The sequence below is a fragment of the Chrysochloris asiatica genome, unplaced genomic scaffold (genome assembly GCF_000296735.1).
Source record: "Chrysochloris asiatica unplaced genomic scaffold, ChrAsi1.0 scaffold00101, whole genome shotgun sequence".
Classification (NCBI taxonomy): domain Eukaryota; kingdom Metazoa; phylum Chordata; class Mammalia; order Afrosoricida; family Chrysochloridae; genus Chrysochloris; species Chrysochloris asiatica.
In genome coordinates, this window is record NW_006408619.1 from 4,353,424 (window position 1) to 4,372,521 (window position 19,098).

Below are 19,098 nucleotides of genomic sequence, written 5' to 3' on the forward strand. Positions count from 1 at the left end.
TTAATGCTCGTGAAGTTCCCCCTCTCTTTGTGATGGTCCCTGTGTGTCCTCCTCAGGTTCAAGGGTCAGATTGCAGAATCACCAAGATGTGGCCTAAAAGGCATTTTGGTTCTCATAGGAGTCCTGGTGTGGCGCTGTGGGTTAATGCGCCAGACTGCAAAGCTGTTTGAACTGCTGGTGGTGGTTCAGGGTCACCAGCTGCTCCTTGGAAACCCTATACAGGGTTGCTATGGGTTGGAATCAACTCGATGGCACTTAACAACAACAACAATGGTTTGCAAAATTTCTCTTTGGAAGAAAGCAATACTCTCAGTGCAACGACATTCCTCCTTAGGAAAGCAGTCTTGCTGTTCAATGGGTCAAAGTTTTGCAGTGTGTCCCATGAGATGTAAGTGTCTCAAGAAACTTGTGCAGCACTACTGCACTGAATAGGCCCCCCAATCCTATCCCCACCCTGTGATCTCCCAAAGTTCCAGTGTACACAGATCCAGAGACTGCCAAACACCCTGGCTAGGGTGGACAACAGAAAAAGCAGGCTCTGAGTAAGGAGGTAGGTGGAAGGTAGGAGACATGAGCAGGAAAGGAAGAGATTTTCAGCAGCAGAGGGGACCCCGGAGGCACATTTGCAAGATGGAGAGTGTGCTCCAGGCTGCTTCTGCATTTACACCTCTTTGATGGCCAATGGGATGATCAAGAGAATGCCTGCTACCTGGTTAATAATGGCACTGCTTGGTGGCTGCAATGAGCTTGCTGTCTGTGGGCTCCATGGGCTGACATAAAGACTATTGGACATTGACTTTTCCACTTTTCTTTCTGTTTCCCTAGGGCAGCGGTGGAAGTTCTGGCAGCACTGTTGAAATCTAGTAAGTACCTCTTTTGAAAAGTGGTTATTTCTTTCCCCTCTGAATTCTCTGAAAGATACTCTTCAGTCTCCATGGCTCATTTTCGATTTGTAATGCAGTAGAGCCATGGTCTGAATCGTTGGAGTGAAATGGAGAATATTATGGCTGTTCCAAAAACAAGTGCAGAGAGGGAGTTTCTGTCTCTCCGTTTTGTCATATTTTTGGTCACAGTTTGTACTCAACCAATAATTTAAAGGTTGGCAGTTCAAACCCACTTAGGAACCCCATGGGAAAAAAGCCTGCTGATCTATTCTTATGAAGATTTTAACTAAGAGAACTCCATGCAGTTGTTTTGCTCTGTAACACAAGGGATCAGCAGGCATCAGAATGGACTCTGTGGTAATGGCTTTGTTTTGTTTTCTTTGGTTTAGGCATTCCTATACTTAAGGTCCTGCAGTGACTCTGTGGGTTAATGTACTGAACAGCAAAGTTGGTTTGAACCACAAGTTCAGTAGTTCAAGCTCACCAGCTGCTCCTTGAAAACCCTGTAAAAGGTCGCTATGAGTTGGAACCGACTCGGTGGCACTGAACAACATACACATACTTCAGGTGGTGTCCTGGTGTGGTGCTATGGGTTAATGCACTGGGCTGCAATGTTGGTTTGAACTGCAAGGTCGGTGGTTCAAGGTTACCAGCTGCTCCTTGGAAACCCTATATAGGGTCACTAGGTGTCAGAAGCAACTCTATGGCAATACTTAACAACAACAACGAATACTTAAGGCAGGTTAATGAGCTGTACTGCAAAGTCAGTTTGAACTGCAAGCTCATTGGCTGCTACCAAGAAACCCTACACAAGGTTGCTATGAGTCATAACCGACTCAACAGCACTTAGTAACAACAGCAACATACTTAAGGTCACCAATCTGAACTTAAAGAGTATATCATGACTGACATCAGATGAATTTTGGTTGAAAGCAGAGAATGCCAGAAAGATGCTTACCTGTGTTTTATTGACTATGTAAAAGCATTTGACTGTGTGGATACTAACAAATTATGGAGAACGTTTCAAAGAATGAGAATTCCAGAACACTTAATTGTGCCCATGCAGAGGTTGTACGTAGACCAAAAGACAATCAAGGGGATTATGTGAGGTTGAAAATCAGGAAGGGTGTGTATCAGGGTTGTATTTAGCCTGTATGCTGAGTATATAACCTACGAAGCTGGATTATATGAAGACGTTGGCATCGGGACTGGAGAGAGCCTCACTAACAACCTGTTAGATGCAGGTGAAGGAGCTCTAATGGTGATGTGGGTGAGTCTGTGGACCGCTAGCTGCAAACTCACCAGCTGCTCCATGGGGCAACGACAAGATTGTCTGCTCCTGTAAGGTTACAGTTTCAGAAAGCCCACCCAGCAGGGGTGGGAAACCTTTTTCTGCCAAAGTTTATAACAACATTTGTGGGCCATATAAAATTATCAACTTAAAATTAACCTGATCTATTTGATCAAACTTTAATTAACTCACCCCTAGTGTTAAGGAGTCCTGGTGTGGCACTATGGGCTAATGCATCAGATTGCAAAGTTGTTTGAACTGCAAGGCCGGTGGTTCTAGCTTACCAGTTGCACCTTGGAAACCCTATACAGGGTCGCTATGGGTCGAAATCGACTCAATGGCACTTGACAACAACAAGGTGATGGTGGGAACTGACTCCATGGCACTTAACAACAATGTAATGGCAGAGTCCTGGTGTGGCATTATAGGATAATGCACTGGACTGCAAGGTGGTTAGAATTGCAAGGTTGGCAGTTCAGATTCACCAGCCTCTTTTTGGAAACCCTATTCAGGGTTGCTATGAGTTGGAAATGACTTGAAGTCATTAAACAACAACAGTGTGATGGCTGGAACTGTGGTTGCCTTGGCAGGACCAGACCAAATGATTTTGAGGGTCTTCTACAGGTCCGTGGCCCAGAGGTTTCCTACCACTACTACATAGGGTCTCTATGAGTTGGACTCAACTAGAAGACACTGGGCTAAGCAGATGAAGAAGACATGGAGGTTCGCTGGGTTAAGAATTGGGTTGCTAACTTGAAGGATGGCAGTTCAAACCCACTAGTCACTCGCAGTAGAAAGGTGAGGTTTCTATAGAGATTTGTAGCACTGTAAACCTTAGAGAGCAGTTCACTGTGTCTTCCCGGCTCTCTATAGTTCCAAATTTACTCAGTGGCAGTGAATTTGCTTTGGTTTTTGTTATACGAAGATAACACAATCTCGTTTGCTGAAAGTGAAGATGACTTGAAGCATTTACTAATGAAGATCAAACACTACAGCCATCAGTATGGATTACACTTCAACATAAAGAAACCAAAAATCCTCCCAACTGGACCACTAAGCAACATCATGGTAAACAGAGAACAGATTGAAGTTGTCAAGGATTCATTTTACTTGGATCCACAATCAATATCTATGGAAGCAGCAGTAAAGAAATCAAATGATATTTTATATTGGACAGAATTGCTGTACAAGGCCTCTGACCTCTTAAACGTGTTAAAACCACTTTTAAGATTAAGGTGAGTATTGTCTCATATGCAAGCAAATGCTTGACAATAAATAAGGAAGACTGAAGGAGAATTGATGCCTTTGAATCATGGTAGTGTTTGTTGTAGTTGTTGTTGTGGTTATGTGACATGGAGTCGATTCTGACTCATAGTGACCCTGTACAGGGTTTCCGAAGCTGCAAATCTTTATGGGATCAGAAAACCTCATCTTTTTCCTGCAGAACAGCTGGTAATTTCAAACTACTGACTGTGAGATTAGCAGCCCAATTCATAAGTACTACGCTACCAGTTGTAAGGAGCTCTGGTAACGTAATGGTTATGAATCCGGCTGCGAACCGCAAGGTGAGCAGTTTGAAACTACCAGTTATTCCATGGGAAAAAGATGAGGCTTTCTGCTCCCATAAAGATTTACAGCCTCAGAAACCCTGTACAGGTTCGCTATGAGTCGGAACCAACTCCACAGCACATAAACAACCAAGCACACTACCATTTGTAGTTGTTAAGTGCCATCAAATAGGATCTGACTCATAGTGACCCTGTCTAGGGTTTCTGAGGAGTGGCTGGTGGGTTTGAACTTCTGACCTTTTGGTTAACAGTCCAGTGCACCACCCCAGAACTCTGATTTACGGTACTGATGAAGGATATTGAATATCCCTTGGACTATCAGAGTGAGTAAAGCTGTGTTGCAAGAAGTACAGCCAGCATGCTCCATAGTAGTGAGGATGGTGGGACTTTATCTTCTGTACTTTGGACGCATTATCAGGAAGGACGAGCCCCAGGAGAGGGCATCATGTTTGGTAAAGTAGGATCAGTGAAAAAGAGGAAGACCCCCAATGAGATGAATTGCCGCAGAGACTACAACAATGAACTCAAGTACAACAGTGATGACGAGGCAGTGTTCTGTTCTGCTTTACTGAGGGTTGCTATGAGTTGTCTACTGTAGAGTACGAGGTCCCTCTAAGTCGAGTAGCGGCTTTGAAGAACTGTTGGATACAAGCTCCAGTTTCCAATGGATTGTCCTCTGGAGAATCAGGAATTTGGGGTTTAGCTCCCAACTCAGCTTATGCCTCTGTACTCTTAGGGATGTGGAATGTAAGAAATTACTTGGGAAGTGTAGATGCTAACAACAGATTTGTATTAAAATTGGCTTGTTTTCTGTGTTACTTGAATAATTGCAAAAGAGCAGCTCTGGAGGTCTGAATAAGTTGGGAATATTTGCCTAATAGTCCTGACCTAATTATATCGGGAGTCAGTCTCATGTGTGAAATATCATAGAAGGCATCATGTGAGTAAATGACTCAGTGGAACGTTTTCATTTTTTCCCTTCTTCACTTCTTCATCTATTTTAATTTGGCACCTTGGAAATCAGCAGCTTCAATTGTGATATTTGTTTCTTTAGAGGGAGCCTGAGGCCTGTGGGTAATAGGTGAACTTTAATAAAACTTATCAATAAATAAAGATGGAAACACCGTTTCCCTCTAACCGTACATCTCTGTCAACTCTAAGCATAGAGAAACAGTCATATCACATGGTGTTGCCCTTTATAGACTGAAGGAAAAAAATTAAAGCTTGACTTCATTTGGTCTACAAAAACTTCATGTAACACAAAAGTCCATCCACAACTTCATGACCTGCAGGTAGAGTGAAGGTGGAGACAGCAGGTTAGGGAGTTGAAAGCAAGAAGTTATGGAAGTCTTGGGTTTGGAAGAGATAGGAAAGTGTTACCTGTGGGTCCTGGGAAGGGCACTGTTCCTCAATAAGACCAAACTTGCCTTGGGTTTGGCATCTCAGTTCTCACTGTTGACTGCTCACATTGTCGCTCCCAATTATAGTTGTTGTTTGTTGTGACGTGGCATCGAGTCGATTCCGATCCATAGCGACCCTGGATAGGGTTTCTGATGAGCAGCTGGTGAGCTTGAATCGCCAGCCTTGCACTTCAAACGGCTTTGCAGTCTGGCGCATTAAGCCACAGTGCCACACCAGGACTCCCAATGATAGTGCCCAGTGCTTAATGCAGCAAGATGGGGGAGGTGTTGGCCCATAAAATGGAAAGATGTGAGAATGGCTCAGGAGCCGATGAGGCCAGTTGACTTGGGAAAGTGACTTGGGAAAGTGGCTTTCTCCTGTATTGCCCACCTAACCGTTACAATTTCATGGGAAGATGTTTTGTAGGACGATAGCCCTGTTGATTAAGGCCTACTTACCTGTCTACATGCACCTTTATCCCTTAGAGTAGTCTTCTGATCTAAAATGTACCTATGTACTGGACCACATGGTCAGTTTCAATTGCAAGATCAGCAGTTCAAACCCACCAGCCGCTCCTTGGAAATGCTACATAAGATTGTTATAGTTGGGACAGAGATGACGGTACTTAACAACAGCAACAGCCGTGTATCAGGAGAGTAACGTAGTGCTTTATACATTGGGATGCCAACAGCATGGTAAGCATCTTCAGAGTGCCAGGTGTTCCATGGAAGAAAGATGAAACTTTCTGCTTCTCTAAAGATTCACAGCCTCAGAAACCAGACACAGGGTCACTGGGAGTCACAATCAACTCGACAGCATACCGCTCACACTATGTGTAAAAGTCTAAAGGTAGTTAGTCATTTGTCGGTTATTAACTGTATTGATGTGAAATATGGTGCATGGACCAGAGAAGCCAGTTGTTGTTGTTGTTGTTAGGTGCCATTGAGTTGGTACTGACTCATAGCGACCTTATGCACAGCAGAATGAAACACTGCCCGATCCTGGGCCAACCTCACTACTGTTGCCACACTTGAGTCCACTACCAGTAGGTAGTACAAATGTAGACTGATTAGAGGTCCTAGCACTTAGGTAGGGTTTCCAGCATGCTGCCCATGCTTAGCACACTGAGCGTGCCATGCTAGATGGTTCAGCTTCCAGAATTTCTCATCTCCACTCTCCCTTCAGAGCTCAGCTCAGGTGCCATTTCCTCTTTTAAAAGTTCCTCTTACCAGCAAGACTAGTTGGATGCACTTCCTCTGTGTACCCATAGGACCTCCTCCCACCACCCCGCCATGTACTACAAAGCATTGAATTGCTTGTTGTCCATCTCGGCCAGCTTTTGAGGGAAAGCGCATTCTTTGTGGATCTTTGTACACAACCTGGCTGTTGTTGGTTTCTGTCAAGTTGGTCCTGACCCATGGAGACCCCTCTGTGCAGAGTAGAGCTGTCCTCCGTAGGTTTCAAGGCTGTGACCCTTTGGAAGCAGATCCCCAGGTTTGTTTCCCAAGGTGCTACTGCATGGGTTTAAGCCATCAGCTTTTTAACTAGTTGTGTGTTTAACTGTTTGTGCCACTCAAGGACTGGAATGATTTGTAATATTTCTATGTTTAATAATGGCAAGACCGTCTTCTACTACCTGAATTCAACAAACTCATGGATAGAACCAATGATCTTAATATTTGTAATTTTGATCTCTATTCAGATACACTAACACTAACTGACCATTAGGGACCAGATGGCCTGCCATCCACCATGTGTGCAACAGGTCCCATTATTCCATTGGAAAGACACATGGAGTTATTTTGCTAATTCTTCTGAGCTGTTCATGCAGACTTTTGACTGGCTCTTAGGGATTTTAGTTATAACATGAGGGAGTTGGATTAGTGATTCTCAAATATTCTTTCTTACCACGAAATACTCAGCCTCAATATATATCAAAATTTCTCAGCCTAGGCACTACTGACATTCCAGATTGAAAACATTCTTTGCTGTGAGGTCTGTCTTGTGCACTGAAGGATGTTTAGCAGCACACCTAGTCTCTATCACCAGATCCAGTGACAATGTCCTTCATGTTGTGACAAAAAAGAGGTTTCCATATACAACCAAATGCCCCCCTGAGGATCAAAATTGCTGCCAATTGAGACTCAGTGATATATGTGTATATATAGATAGATAGATAGATAGATAGATAGATAGATAGATAGATAGATAGATTTGTCCAAACTTTCCTTGAAACCCATTTAAAGTTTCAAACAACCCCCAACCTTCTTATTGGTATTTCATAGAAAAAACCCACCCAAAACTTCTTATTGGTATTTTATAGACATCTCCTTCCTGCATAAATTGTCTTAAATCCCCCAATATCAGTGTTATTCCTATGGGTTCAAAGGAGGTAACAATACCAATGGCAGAATGTCATTATTAACACGCACGTATTGCCAAGAATGGGTCAGAGGAGGAGAAAGAAGATCCTGAACCAAGGAGGACAAATAGGTTCCCTTCAAATGCCAAATCCGATGTGTGGGTAGGGAGATCTGACATTACACTTGAGCTCAGTGAGAAGGAAGTCTGTGTTTAAACAGTATAGTTGGTCATGGACTTGGGATGAGGGGCAGGCAGTGTCAACACACCAACCGGTTGCCATTTTTGTTCTACCATTTCTACACCGCTTTCATATTTCTATCTGTCCCTCTACCACCTCTCTTTCTCCATCACCTCCACATTGCTACTAGTCTAACCAAACAATTGCATCCCATGATGGCCTAGGTCTGGATGATGTCATTGCAATAGGTGAGAATTACTATGGAATGATGAATGCCATGGAATATCCCAGTTGCTTTACTAAGTAAAAGTATATTGCTACTAAGGTTTTAGTTCATACATGCATTGGTTTATTCCAAACAAAGTGTGTTTAAACATGCCTCTGTGATCAGTTGGTGGCTGTCAACAAGTTCTGTTTTAGTTTAGTTAGGGAGTTTTAGTGTAGTATTGTAGGATAAACACTAGACTGCTAGCTGCGAGGTTGGCAGTTCAAATCTACTCCTTGGAAATCCATCGAAGATTGCTGTAAGTCACAACAGATGTGACTGTGTTTCAAACAACAATAACAAAAGCTTTGTCTCAGTGACTTCAAAAGAAAGGTGCGGTCAAAATGATGGCTTCTGAGGGCATCCGCGGGGCCAGTAAATTCAAGGCAGAGAGGTCAGCTTAGAAGGTTATGATGACTGGTTTCTGGAATCCCAAAGGTGTAATCTTGATAGATTTACTCAAAGGACAGAGAACTATCACAGGGGCTTATGAAGAAGTTTGAATAACATTTAAAACATCATTGCTGAGAAAAAGGCCAGGAATATTGTGCCAAGGAAATTTTCTTTCTTTTTTTTTTTTTTTCCCCATTTGAATCTTTGAGGGTAGCTTGGGCTGTCCTATGTAAATTTCTTCGGGAAACCTTATATCATCCCCCCTACAGTCCCAATCTTACCCCTTCAGATTTATTTTTGTTCTTCAAACTCAAGAAAACATTTCAAAGGAACCTGATTTGAATCCCTTCAGGCTGCTATTTTGACATGCTATAAATTGAAGAGTGCAGAATTCCTCCAGCAAGTGTTAGAGAGATGAAACACCACCTTCAGAGCAGTACAGAGCTAAAAGGAGGATGCGCTGAGAAACAATAGCTTCACATTTTTATAGTTTTGGTTAATAAATGTTTCTATGATTTGGTGCCTAATACTTGTTGACTTGCTGTTATATATTCTCTTTGCATTTAACTAAGACTGTCTGGAATGTCTGCATATCTGGATTTCGGGATGAGTTCAAGTCAGTTGACTCTAGATACAGCAAGTTAGTTTCTGTCTAAGATTTAAAACCTTTCCATTTGGCTGATATTCCATATGTAATATTGCTAATACATGGGAATGTCTATGTGAACCTTTAGTTCCTAAAGGGACATTGGTTTTAAACCTTGAGCATTCTGGCTTTGATGAGATTAGTATAAAATTGGAAAATCGACATTGTTGCTCAGTGCCATTGAGTCGATTCTGGTTCCTAGTGACCCCTTGTGACAGTGTAGAATTGTCCCATAGGGTTTTCATGACTGCCATCTTTACGGAAACAGCTTACCAAGACTTTTTCCTATGGTGCTGATGGGTAGGTTTGAACTGCCAAGTTTTGGGTTAGCAACCAAGTGCTTAAATATTTGTGCCACCAGGGATCCCAGTCTAAATCAATCCAGAAGGTTGTATCTACTGTCCTGGAGACAGTTAATGTTCCTGTGACAGTAAGCATGTGTGTGAATGGAAATCTGAAGCCGAGAAGAGAAGGCCTTGTCAGGGGAGGATGCCTAGTGGCAGGCAAGCCTTAATAGCAGCAGGGAAACAGGACGGAGGGACCATAGAAGGGATCTGGGTGGAAGATTTAGAGGTGATCCTCAGTCACAAGGAAACAAAAGAGAAGGAACATCTCACTTACATTAGGACGATTTCACTATCGTGTTTCAGTTCTTTCTTCCATCAAGTACCGAGTGCGTGAGAAGCCTGTGTTGGCTAGGTAGATAGTAAGAAGAGAAAGATGAACTCAGTGATGCTTCTCCTTTCTTTTTGCTCCTGAGCAACAGTAGGCAAAATAAACATGAAAGTCTCAGGTTCCTTTTCCTAAAGCTCCAGCAATTTGGCATCCTACAAATGCAGAAGGGTTACTGATTTAAGGGTCTTCATGAGTAGCGTGGTCTCCTCCAAATCCTATGGACTTCATTGTATCTGTTTCTCACTTCTCCTCTGCTTAAATGTGTTTAAGTCCAACGTGATCTTTTTCTGTATTGAAAGCTTTGCCCTTTTATACTTTATCCCATCCAAAAACACTTAGCTTTTTATTGACAAAATTTAATAAAGCTTTGATTAAGAAACAGTGCTGCTTCTATGGTAGGTGATTTTTTTCTCTCATCTGTCAAAACAACATGTTTTCCTTGATTTTTCTGTCTTCACTCTGTCTTTCTCCCTCAGTTCTAGCGAGATCTCATCCGTACCACTCTAGCATCTTTATAGCATGGACTCTACCCCTATCTCATTGCTATATCATCTTTGTCATTCTACCTCCATGGCTACTCTTGTCCCTATCTCTGGCTCCATGTCGCTATCATCTGTTGTTTGTATCTGTACTTCCAGTGGGATCTCTACTCTTAGCCTTCCCTCAAACTCTCTCATCTCTATATATTTGTATTTCTCTCGGTACCTCTACATCTACCTGTCTCCAGCTCTCTTTATCTCATTTTTTTCTCTACCTCTCTATATACCTGGGAGTCCTGGGGTGGCGCTGCGGGCTAATGCATTAGACTGCAAAGTCATTTGAACTGCAAGGTCAGTGGTTCAAGCTCACCAGCATCCTTGGAAACCCTATACAGGGTCGCTATGGGTCGGAATTGACTCGACGGCACTCAACAACAACAACAGTATATGTACCCGAGGGAAAACAGTGGCTCTATATGATTAGGTCTGGACTATGAACCCCAAAGTCCACGTTTCAAGCCCCGCACCTGCTCTGTGGGAGAAAGAGGAGCCTTTCTGCTCCTGCGAAGATTTAAAAGCCTTGGGAACCTTATACAGGGTGAGGTATGAGGCAGAATCAACTCGAAAACACTTAGCAACAATACATACCTGCAAGTGCCTCTGCCTGTCTTTTCCCCCCCTTATCCTCTTTAATTTTCTCATTACCCCTTCCACTCTCACTGTGTCTCTGCACTCCCTCACCTCCCTTTCCTGGGCATTAATTAGAAATACACTTTTGAGAAAGTGTGCGCCTGGATGTATCAGTGGAATGAGAATGTGACAGTGGACTGTCCATGCCTTGGACTGACCGCGGTGATGAAGTAGGGACCGTGGTGATGAAGCCTCAGTGTCTCACCCTGCTACCCATCTTTAAAGGTCACACCGTTACAATCAGGAAACACCTTCAGGTCCAGGTCCTAAATCTTAATAAGGGAATGATAGGTCTCTCCAGCTGAAGAATTAGCATTTAACAAAATCTGGAGATTTGCAGAAGTTGGGTTCTGCAGTGGATGTCGGGAGCCGGAGAGCAAATTAGAAAAGGAAGACAGAGAAGAAAAGTGGACGGAAGAGATAGAAGAGAGCTAATGGGAACTTTGGCAGGGAGACGAGGCTTCTCCCTAATCCTCCTAGTTAATGTTCTGTCTGGCTGGCTCACAGGGACATCCTGTCAGATTGTTGCTCTAGGAGGTTGGGAAGGAAGTGACTTCTAAGCCCTGAGAGTCCAAATCATGCTCAGATAACCTCATGCTCTCGGTGGGCATCTGCTGTGCATGGCAGCCAGGAATGCTGCCAACTGGGGATCAGAGGAATCCACAGAATGGCAGTGTATGAGTTGGGATGGTTGGTATTATGACTCCTTTGACTGGTGGATACATGTAGCCTACATTTTCATTACATTTGCGTACGCACAGAGGGTCTGTAACCTGCATGTAGGACTTGCAATCAGCTGGCTTACAGCACAGGCAATACTTTCACAGAGTGGGTTTCTCCTTTCAGTTTCTAGCTGGGAGCCATGAGATGAAGTATGAGAGCTGGCAAAGACCTTAAGGTTACTTAGTACAGCTGTACCGTTCTACGGACACACTTTATTTCTATTGTTTATGAGTAGGGACCTCAGAGTCCTGCCCATTCATATCCTATTGACTCTCCCCAAGGTGTCCCCTGAGACACATTCATAGAAACCTCGTGCTTCCTAGAACCTGGCAATCTACTGACCCACCCCTCCGGATTTCATAAGTGGAAACTAGTGACCAGAGAAAGAGAATGACCTTTCCACCCCTCATGTCTTCTTCTTTAGATTTCAACATAAATGTGTCTATTAGGGGGTCTTCCCTGAATACCACCCAAGCCACTGCCACTGCTCAGCATTAGGTATACATGTTAAGACTTTTTTGGGAACTCTTGATGAAACTTCAAAGAACTTAATATAACTGTAATGAATGAATCGTGTATTTTTGCATGTATATACAATATGTGCATACAGTATGTGTATACAGTCCTGGTGTGGCACTCTAGGGTAATCAATGGACCATAATACAGTTTGAACTGCAAGGTCGATGGCTCAAACTCACCAGTTGCTCTTGGAAACCCTAGATAGGGTCACTATGAGTTGGAATTGACTTAATGGCACTTAACAACAACAACAACAACAGTATTTATGGAGTCTTAGTGTAGAGCTGTAGTATCACACCTGGACTGTGAACTGCAAGGTCAGCAGTTCATACCTACCAACTGTTCCACAGAAACCCCATGCAAGGTTGCTAGGAGTCGGAACTAAATTGATGACACTTCAGGACAATACAGTATGTATATTTCTCCACTGGGCTCCATGGGATTGAGACCGCTACTATACCCTCAGGACCTCACATAAGACTGTGAGTGCCATCAAGTTGGTTCTGACCCATGGTGACCCTGTATAGGGTTTCCAAGGAGCAGCTGGTTAGCTTGAACCACCGACCTTGCAGTTCAAACCGACTTTGCAGTCCAGCACATTACCCCACAATGCCACACCAGGACTGTGCCCATGATGGTGGTGGTGGTGTGCTTTGCAGTCGGTGCCGACTCAAAACAACCCTGTATAGGATTTCCAAGACTAGATCTTTATGTTGTTGTTGTTGTTAAGTGCCATCGAGTCGGGTCCGACCCATAGCGACCCTGTACAGGGTTTCCGAGGGTGTAGATCTTTATAGGAACAGAAAACTTAATCTCTCTCCCATGCAACAGCTGGTAGTTTCAAACTGCTGATCTTGAGGTTAGCAACCTGACTCGTAACCACTATGCTACCAGACTGTACCCATATGAGCCACTAACACACTTACATTGACTAAGGATTCCAGTTCCCTGATTTACATATGCACCCACAACCTGGATCAGTTGCTACTGAGTAGAACTGAGTTTTATCAGAATTTTTTTTAAGTTGTGACCTTCTGGAGGCAGATTGCCAGGTCTTTCTTCTGAGGTGCCTCTGGTTGGGTTCAAGAAGATGCAACAACATTTGGTTAGTAGTCAAGCACATGCACTGCCCCAGGACTTTCCAGAATGAAGCCTCATGGTTTGCTTTCAACATGACTTAGTGACAACGCTGACTCAATTCTTAATCCTGGAAAGAATAAACTGTGAGTTTCATCATAGACCTGATGTCTCTTCTTCCATCATAACTTCTAGAAAAGTGTGCAATCTATTTCTGTGATGAGCCAAGCATCTGCCGTGAATGATATTGATAGGTTTTGCATTTGTCACACTAGAATGGGCTGCTATGATTGACTCTGAATGAATGTGGCATCACAAGCTACTTTCATCATGCTGTTGGATTGAATGGTAATAATCTCAACCACTGAGTCAGTCTTTGTTACGTCAGGCACTGTAGCCATCCTTAGCCTGGTAAGGAGTTTTTAATTATCCCCATCTTACAGGTGTCGGAACTGAGGTTTGGACCACATGCTGAAAGGACAATAAGCACTGTACTTCTAATTGAAAGGTCAGCAGTTCAAACCCACCAGCCACTCCTTAGAAACCCTGTCCAGGGTCTTTGTGAGTCAGAACCGACTTTATGGTACTTAACAATAACAAGTGTTAGAAGCGGCAGAATCCTTACCTTCCATGTGGGACATCTACGTTTGATTCCCGGGCCGATGGGCCTCATGCATAGCCAACCCCCATCTTCCAGTGGAGGTTGTGTGGTGTTATGATGATGAACATGTTTTAGGAGTGCTTCCAGATTAAGAGGGACTGGGCAGAAACACCGAAACTTCCCTTCACAAAAAAAGCCAGTTAAAGCCTTAAGGTTCATAACAGTATGATCTGCAAATGATAGATCCTAGGGATGGCTTAGGATCCAGAAGTGTTTTGTTCTGTTGTGCATGGGGTCACCGTGAGTTGGGGAGTGACTCAGCACTTAGTATTGGTAAGATTGTCAAGGAAGGAAGGATCCGAACGAACAGGAACCATCAAAGGCTATCCTCACCCCACCCTGGCTGTGAGGGGCCAGAGTCTCTGCTCCAAAGCTGAGCATCAGCGGAAGTGGATAAACAACAGGGTGGGAGAGGGGAAGAGAGGAAGGAAATCGACACCTATAATGTCATATGCCAGTCAACTTGGCACATTGCTTTTTCTTTCTTGGCTCGAAGTTCAGGCCTCTTTGCCAAATATTTACGTATTTTGCATCAGTACATAGAAAGATTTTAAAAAGTTTATGCTGAAAAATCAATACCCTTCTCTAGTTGCTCCCCTTCCGGGAATCCTTTGACTCTCAGACCCAGAAGGTTTCAAGGACCTAATGGGTAGAGTCCATGGACAGCAGCACATGTAGTTCCTACTCCTGCCAGGTGGTGGTGCTATTTTTTAAGTTATCTTCGCTGCGTTAATCCGATATGTATTTCGGTGAGTAATTTGTTTATCAGGAGGTTATTTTAATCTAATTTTGACCATATTTGCTATTCCACACTATCTGTGTTTCCCAGCGTTAGCAGCTTGCATGTCTTGAAGGAAATTAGCAGCTGAAGATGGTCTCGGAGGCTTTTGCTCAGCCATTATTTAAGGGAGTTGGGAGGAGGCAGGGTGAGTGGAGCCTGAGGTTAGAAAAACAGACTGAATTTGTTGCATTCCTGTGATGTGAGAATGATTGAGCAGGATTTATGGAGGGCGGGGATCATCCTAAATCGCTTTTTGAGGTCTGCCTCTGTTTAGCAGATTTTTACAGTTACCTTTCCAGGTTTGCTGTCCACCATAAGCTGGACCTTCCTAGCTGGCCTTCCAAGCTAAGTTCAGGAAAGCACCATTTAAGGAAAGTGCCCAAATGCCTCTTCCCCTTCCACAACTATCTCTCATTTAATTGGACAATGTTTCATGAAATGTTTACTGCTGGCCCACAATGAGGAGTGCTAACAGAATTGCTGTGTATTAGAGTCCCTTCAGGAAGGCTGGTGGTGGCGTAGGAGAAATACTAGACTGTTAACGGCAAGGGGGTCCAAATCCACCAGCTGCTCCTTGGAAACCCTATAGAGGGTCTTTATGAGTCAGAAACGACTCAACAACACTTAACAACAACAAAGTCCATTCAGCGAATTATGATCATAACTGTTAGCTTTGTAACCCAAACAATTGTATCTGAATCTTCAAGAGGACTCTTGTGTTACTATTACCTACATTTTACAAGTATGAAAAGTATGTTTATGAGAGGTTATTAACTAAAATGGAGTCCTGGTGTGGCACTGTGGGCTAATGCGCTGGACTTCAAGGTCGGTTTGAATTGCAAGTTCGACGATTCAAGCTCACCAGCTGCTCCTTGCAAACCAGATCCACGGTCACTATGGATCGAAATTGACTTGATGGCACTTAACAACAACAACAACAATAACAACAAATGACTGAAAGGTTGAATCCATCCAGAGATGTCTTAAAAGAAAGCCCCTGAAATTTACTTTTCACAGATCACAGCTATTGGAAATTCTATGGCACTAGCTCTACTCTGACATACAGGAGTCACCAAAAGTTGGAGTCCATGTGACTGCAACTGATTTAGATTAGTTTTTCCTGAGATCCCACAAATGGTAAATAGGGATCTGGAATTCTGGAATGTATTTATTTCTCCCTGCCTGTCCATGTATCCACTTGAGATTAAGAGTTGCTATTACTGACAATTGTACTCCCTGTGTGGTGCTGTAGGATCAGCACTGGACTGTGAGCCACAAGGTCAAGGACAATGGTTCAAACTCACCAGCTGCTCCTCAGAAACTCTATGCAAGGTTGCTATGAGTTGGAACCAATCTGGCAGCACTTAACAGGAACATTACTGATAATGCAGGGTGGAGGATGTAATAGTATTTATGTTTGTTGTAGGGGACCTGAAATTTAAACTCAGTTGTGACTTTGCTCAAAGTGAAAATTTTCATATTTCAAAGATTCTTCCCATGTTCTGTATGGAGTCAAGAAACCTGGACTCTGGTATCAGCTCAGCTAATATTGTCTAGGTGGTCCTACCTGCAAAAGTCAGACACTATGTAAGGCAGAAATCTGTCAGAGAAGTACAACTCAAAGATTTTCCACTAAACCAAGCAATAGAAAAGTGGTTACACTGTATGCTGTCCAGGAGGATCCAAGATGGCTGAGCAGGCAAATGAAACATCCAAACCGTCTACAACAAAGACTCGAGAAACTAAGTGAAATGGGTATAGTGCCAATCCTGGGACCCAGAAATTCAAAGGAAAGATGAAGAAGTAGATCAAATACTGATGAGAAGAAGAGACTGAAGGAAAACAGTGAACAAGGCATGGTAGACTGCCAACTGGATCAGTGTGACCTCTGTGAATTCTTTGTAGCTGCCTTCCAATTGGAGGACTGACTCTGCCCACCTAGGTCTGCACCAACATCCACATTGGTGATCAGTAAACAGAGAGCTGTGGCCTCCCCACTTACCTTGCATGTTCTGGTGACTGGAGGCATGTTCCCTTCAACCCCAACCACCTGGTGGCCAGTCCAGCTTCTGCCCCCAACTGCCATTGCTGTGACATTAAAAAACACACACACACACAAAAATCATTCTTCTGAATTCTTCACTCTTCCCTTTTCATTTCTTTTTTTCCTTTTCTTTCCCTTTTTTCCCTCTTCCTTTGCATTTTTAGTCCCCCACTTTTTAAAGTTGAATTTCATGGAGTGGGTGCCCCTGTGTTCCCTCTATCCACATGGTTAGCAGTGCTCAGCCCTTCCACAGAGCAAGCACTGAGGGTTTTGCCATGTTTGGTAGCTAACACTTTCACCAGGACTATGCTGGGAGTTTGTATGTTTTTCTTTCTTTTTCTTTTTTTCTGTCTTCTTACTTCTTCCCTATCATAATCCTCTTCTTTCATTCTTTCTTTTCTTTTTTGATTCCCCCCCCCTCTCTTTTTTATCTGATGAATGGAGCATGTACCCACTATCCCTATCCATGTGGTCAGCAGCACCTGCTCCAATTGCGCTCTGGAGAGTGGACCATGCTCCCCTGAAATGAATTTCTCATTTCCAGTTGTGTTTAGCAGCTCACACCTGTGCCAGATTTTTTTGTTTTTGTTTTTAACTTTCTTTTCAACTCTTTGCTCTTTCTTGTTTTTTATTTTCTTTTTATTTCTCTTCCTTCCCTCTCCCACTTTTCTGGTCTGATTGAGCAGGTCTCCCATTCTCCCGTCTCCTCTGCATTTAGGGGTGCCTGCCCCTGTCCTACAACATTCAGGGGTGCCTGCTGCTAGAGAGCAAGCACTACATTTCTACTGAAGCTGGGTTTGGTGAATAGCTCCAGAAGTGTGCCACATTTGTCTTGTCTTTTCTTCTTTTTCATGTTTCTCATTTTCTCACTTCTTCCCCTACCCTCTGCTTTTTAAACATTTCTTTCTTTTCCTATCTCCCCTCATTCCTCCCTTTTTAATATCATCCCCAGAAGTCGGGAGCTAGTGTCCCTACCCAGCCATACTCACCACATCTGTGGCCTCATCAACTGAGTGAGTACCATCGCCCACCCCAGGACCACTAGATCAGTGATGGATGGCAGCCAACACCCGCCCGCCTGTTTTCAACTGCTCTGAGTGATCACAGCCTTGTACCCACATTCCTCCTCACTACCAAATCCACTTAGAGACAAGGGTAAGTCCCTAAATGCTATCAAACTAGAGACCAGAGTCACTTACCTGCCCAATTGCCTGGGTATACTAAAACAAAACAATCAGGATGAAGCAAACCAAAATACATCTGGTTTTTTCTGCTCTCAGTCAAGAACCATCTGAGACCAGCAATGAAATCCCTTGTTCCCTGTCCTCGTCTGACTCTGGCTTGAGTTTATGACAGTTCTCTCTCGATGGAGCTGCAACCATTTTTTAATTCTCTTGAGCACAATTTTACTTACATGTGATCTGAATGATATTGTTCAATAATTTCTGCGTTCTGCTGAGTCATGTTTCTTTGGAATGGGTGCAAATATGGATCTTTTCCAATCAGTTGGTCAGCTAGTTGCCTCCGAAATTTGCATCCTGTAAATATTTGTTGAAACATTTCAATTAATATCCTATAAATTCCTGAAGGCTTGTTGTTTGTCAATGTCTTCAGTACAGCTTAGACTTATTTCTTTAATAGCTTCTGTTCTCGATCATATGCTATCTCCTGAAATGGTTGAATGCTGACCAATTCTTTTTGATACGGTGACTCTGTGTATTCCTTCTATCTTCTTTTAGTGCTTCTTGCATCATTCAACAGTTTGCCCACAGAAGCCTTCAGTCTTGCAACTCAAGACTTTATTGTTTCTTCAGTTCATTTACCTTGAAAAATGCTGAGCACTTTCTTCCTCTTTGGCTTCCTAATTCTAATCTTCGCACATTTCATTATAGTACTTTGTTTCCTCAAGCTGTCCTTTGAAATTTTCTGTTCAACTCTGTTCATCATTCTTCCATTTTCTTTAGTGTCTCTATATTCTACAGAGAGTCTCAGAGTTCCCTCTGTTATCCTCTTTGGTATTTTATTTCTTTCCTGTCTTTTAAATGAACCTTTGCTTTCTTCATGTATGATGTTCTTGTTGTCGTCCCACAACTTGTCTGGTCTCCAGTCATTAGCATCAAATCTGTTCTTGAGATGGCCTCTAAATTCAGGTGGGAGATACTCAAGGTTGTGTTTTGATTCTCATTGATTTGATTTCATCATCTTCAGCTTCAATCTGAATTTGCATATAAGCAATTCGTGGTCTACTTCACAGTCTGACTCTGGCCTTGTTTTAGCTGATGATGTTGAGCTTCTTCATTGTCTCTTCCCACAGAAGCAGTGAATGAATTCCCAGCTTCTTTACTATAACCAAGGCCATATTTTCCAACTGCTGATCCTTCCTCTTTATTTCCGTCTTCCACATTACTATCACCAGTAATTATCAATGCTTCTTGATTGCATTTTGATCAATTTCTGAC

General features: G+C 43.1%; 1 protein-coding gene across 1 annotated transcript in view; it reads left to right on the forward strand.

Annotated features, from left to right (window-relative positions):
- The window catches only part of LOC102818791 (cytosolic carboxypeptidase 4-like), a 1,058,651-nt gene that overhangs the window by 142,401 nt on the left and 897,152 nt on the right, over positions 1–19,098 (forward strand). The window contains 1 exon segment of the mRNA XM_006867161.1: positions 826–863. Within this exon segment, the coding sequence (XP_006867223.1) occupies positions 826–863 (38 nt within the window).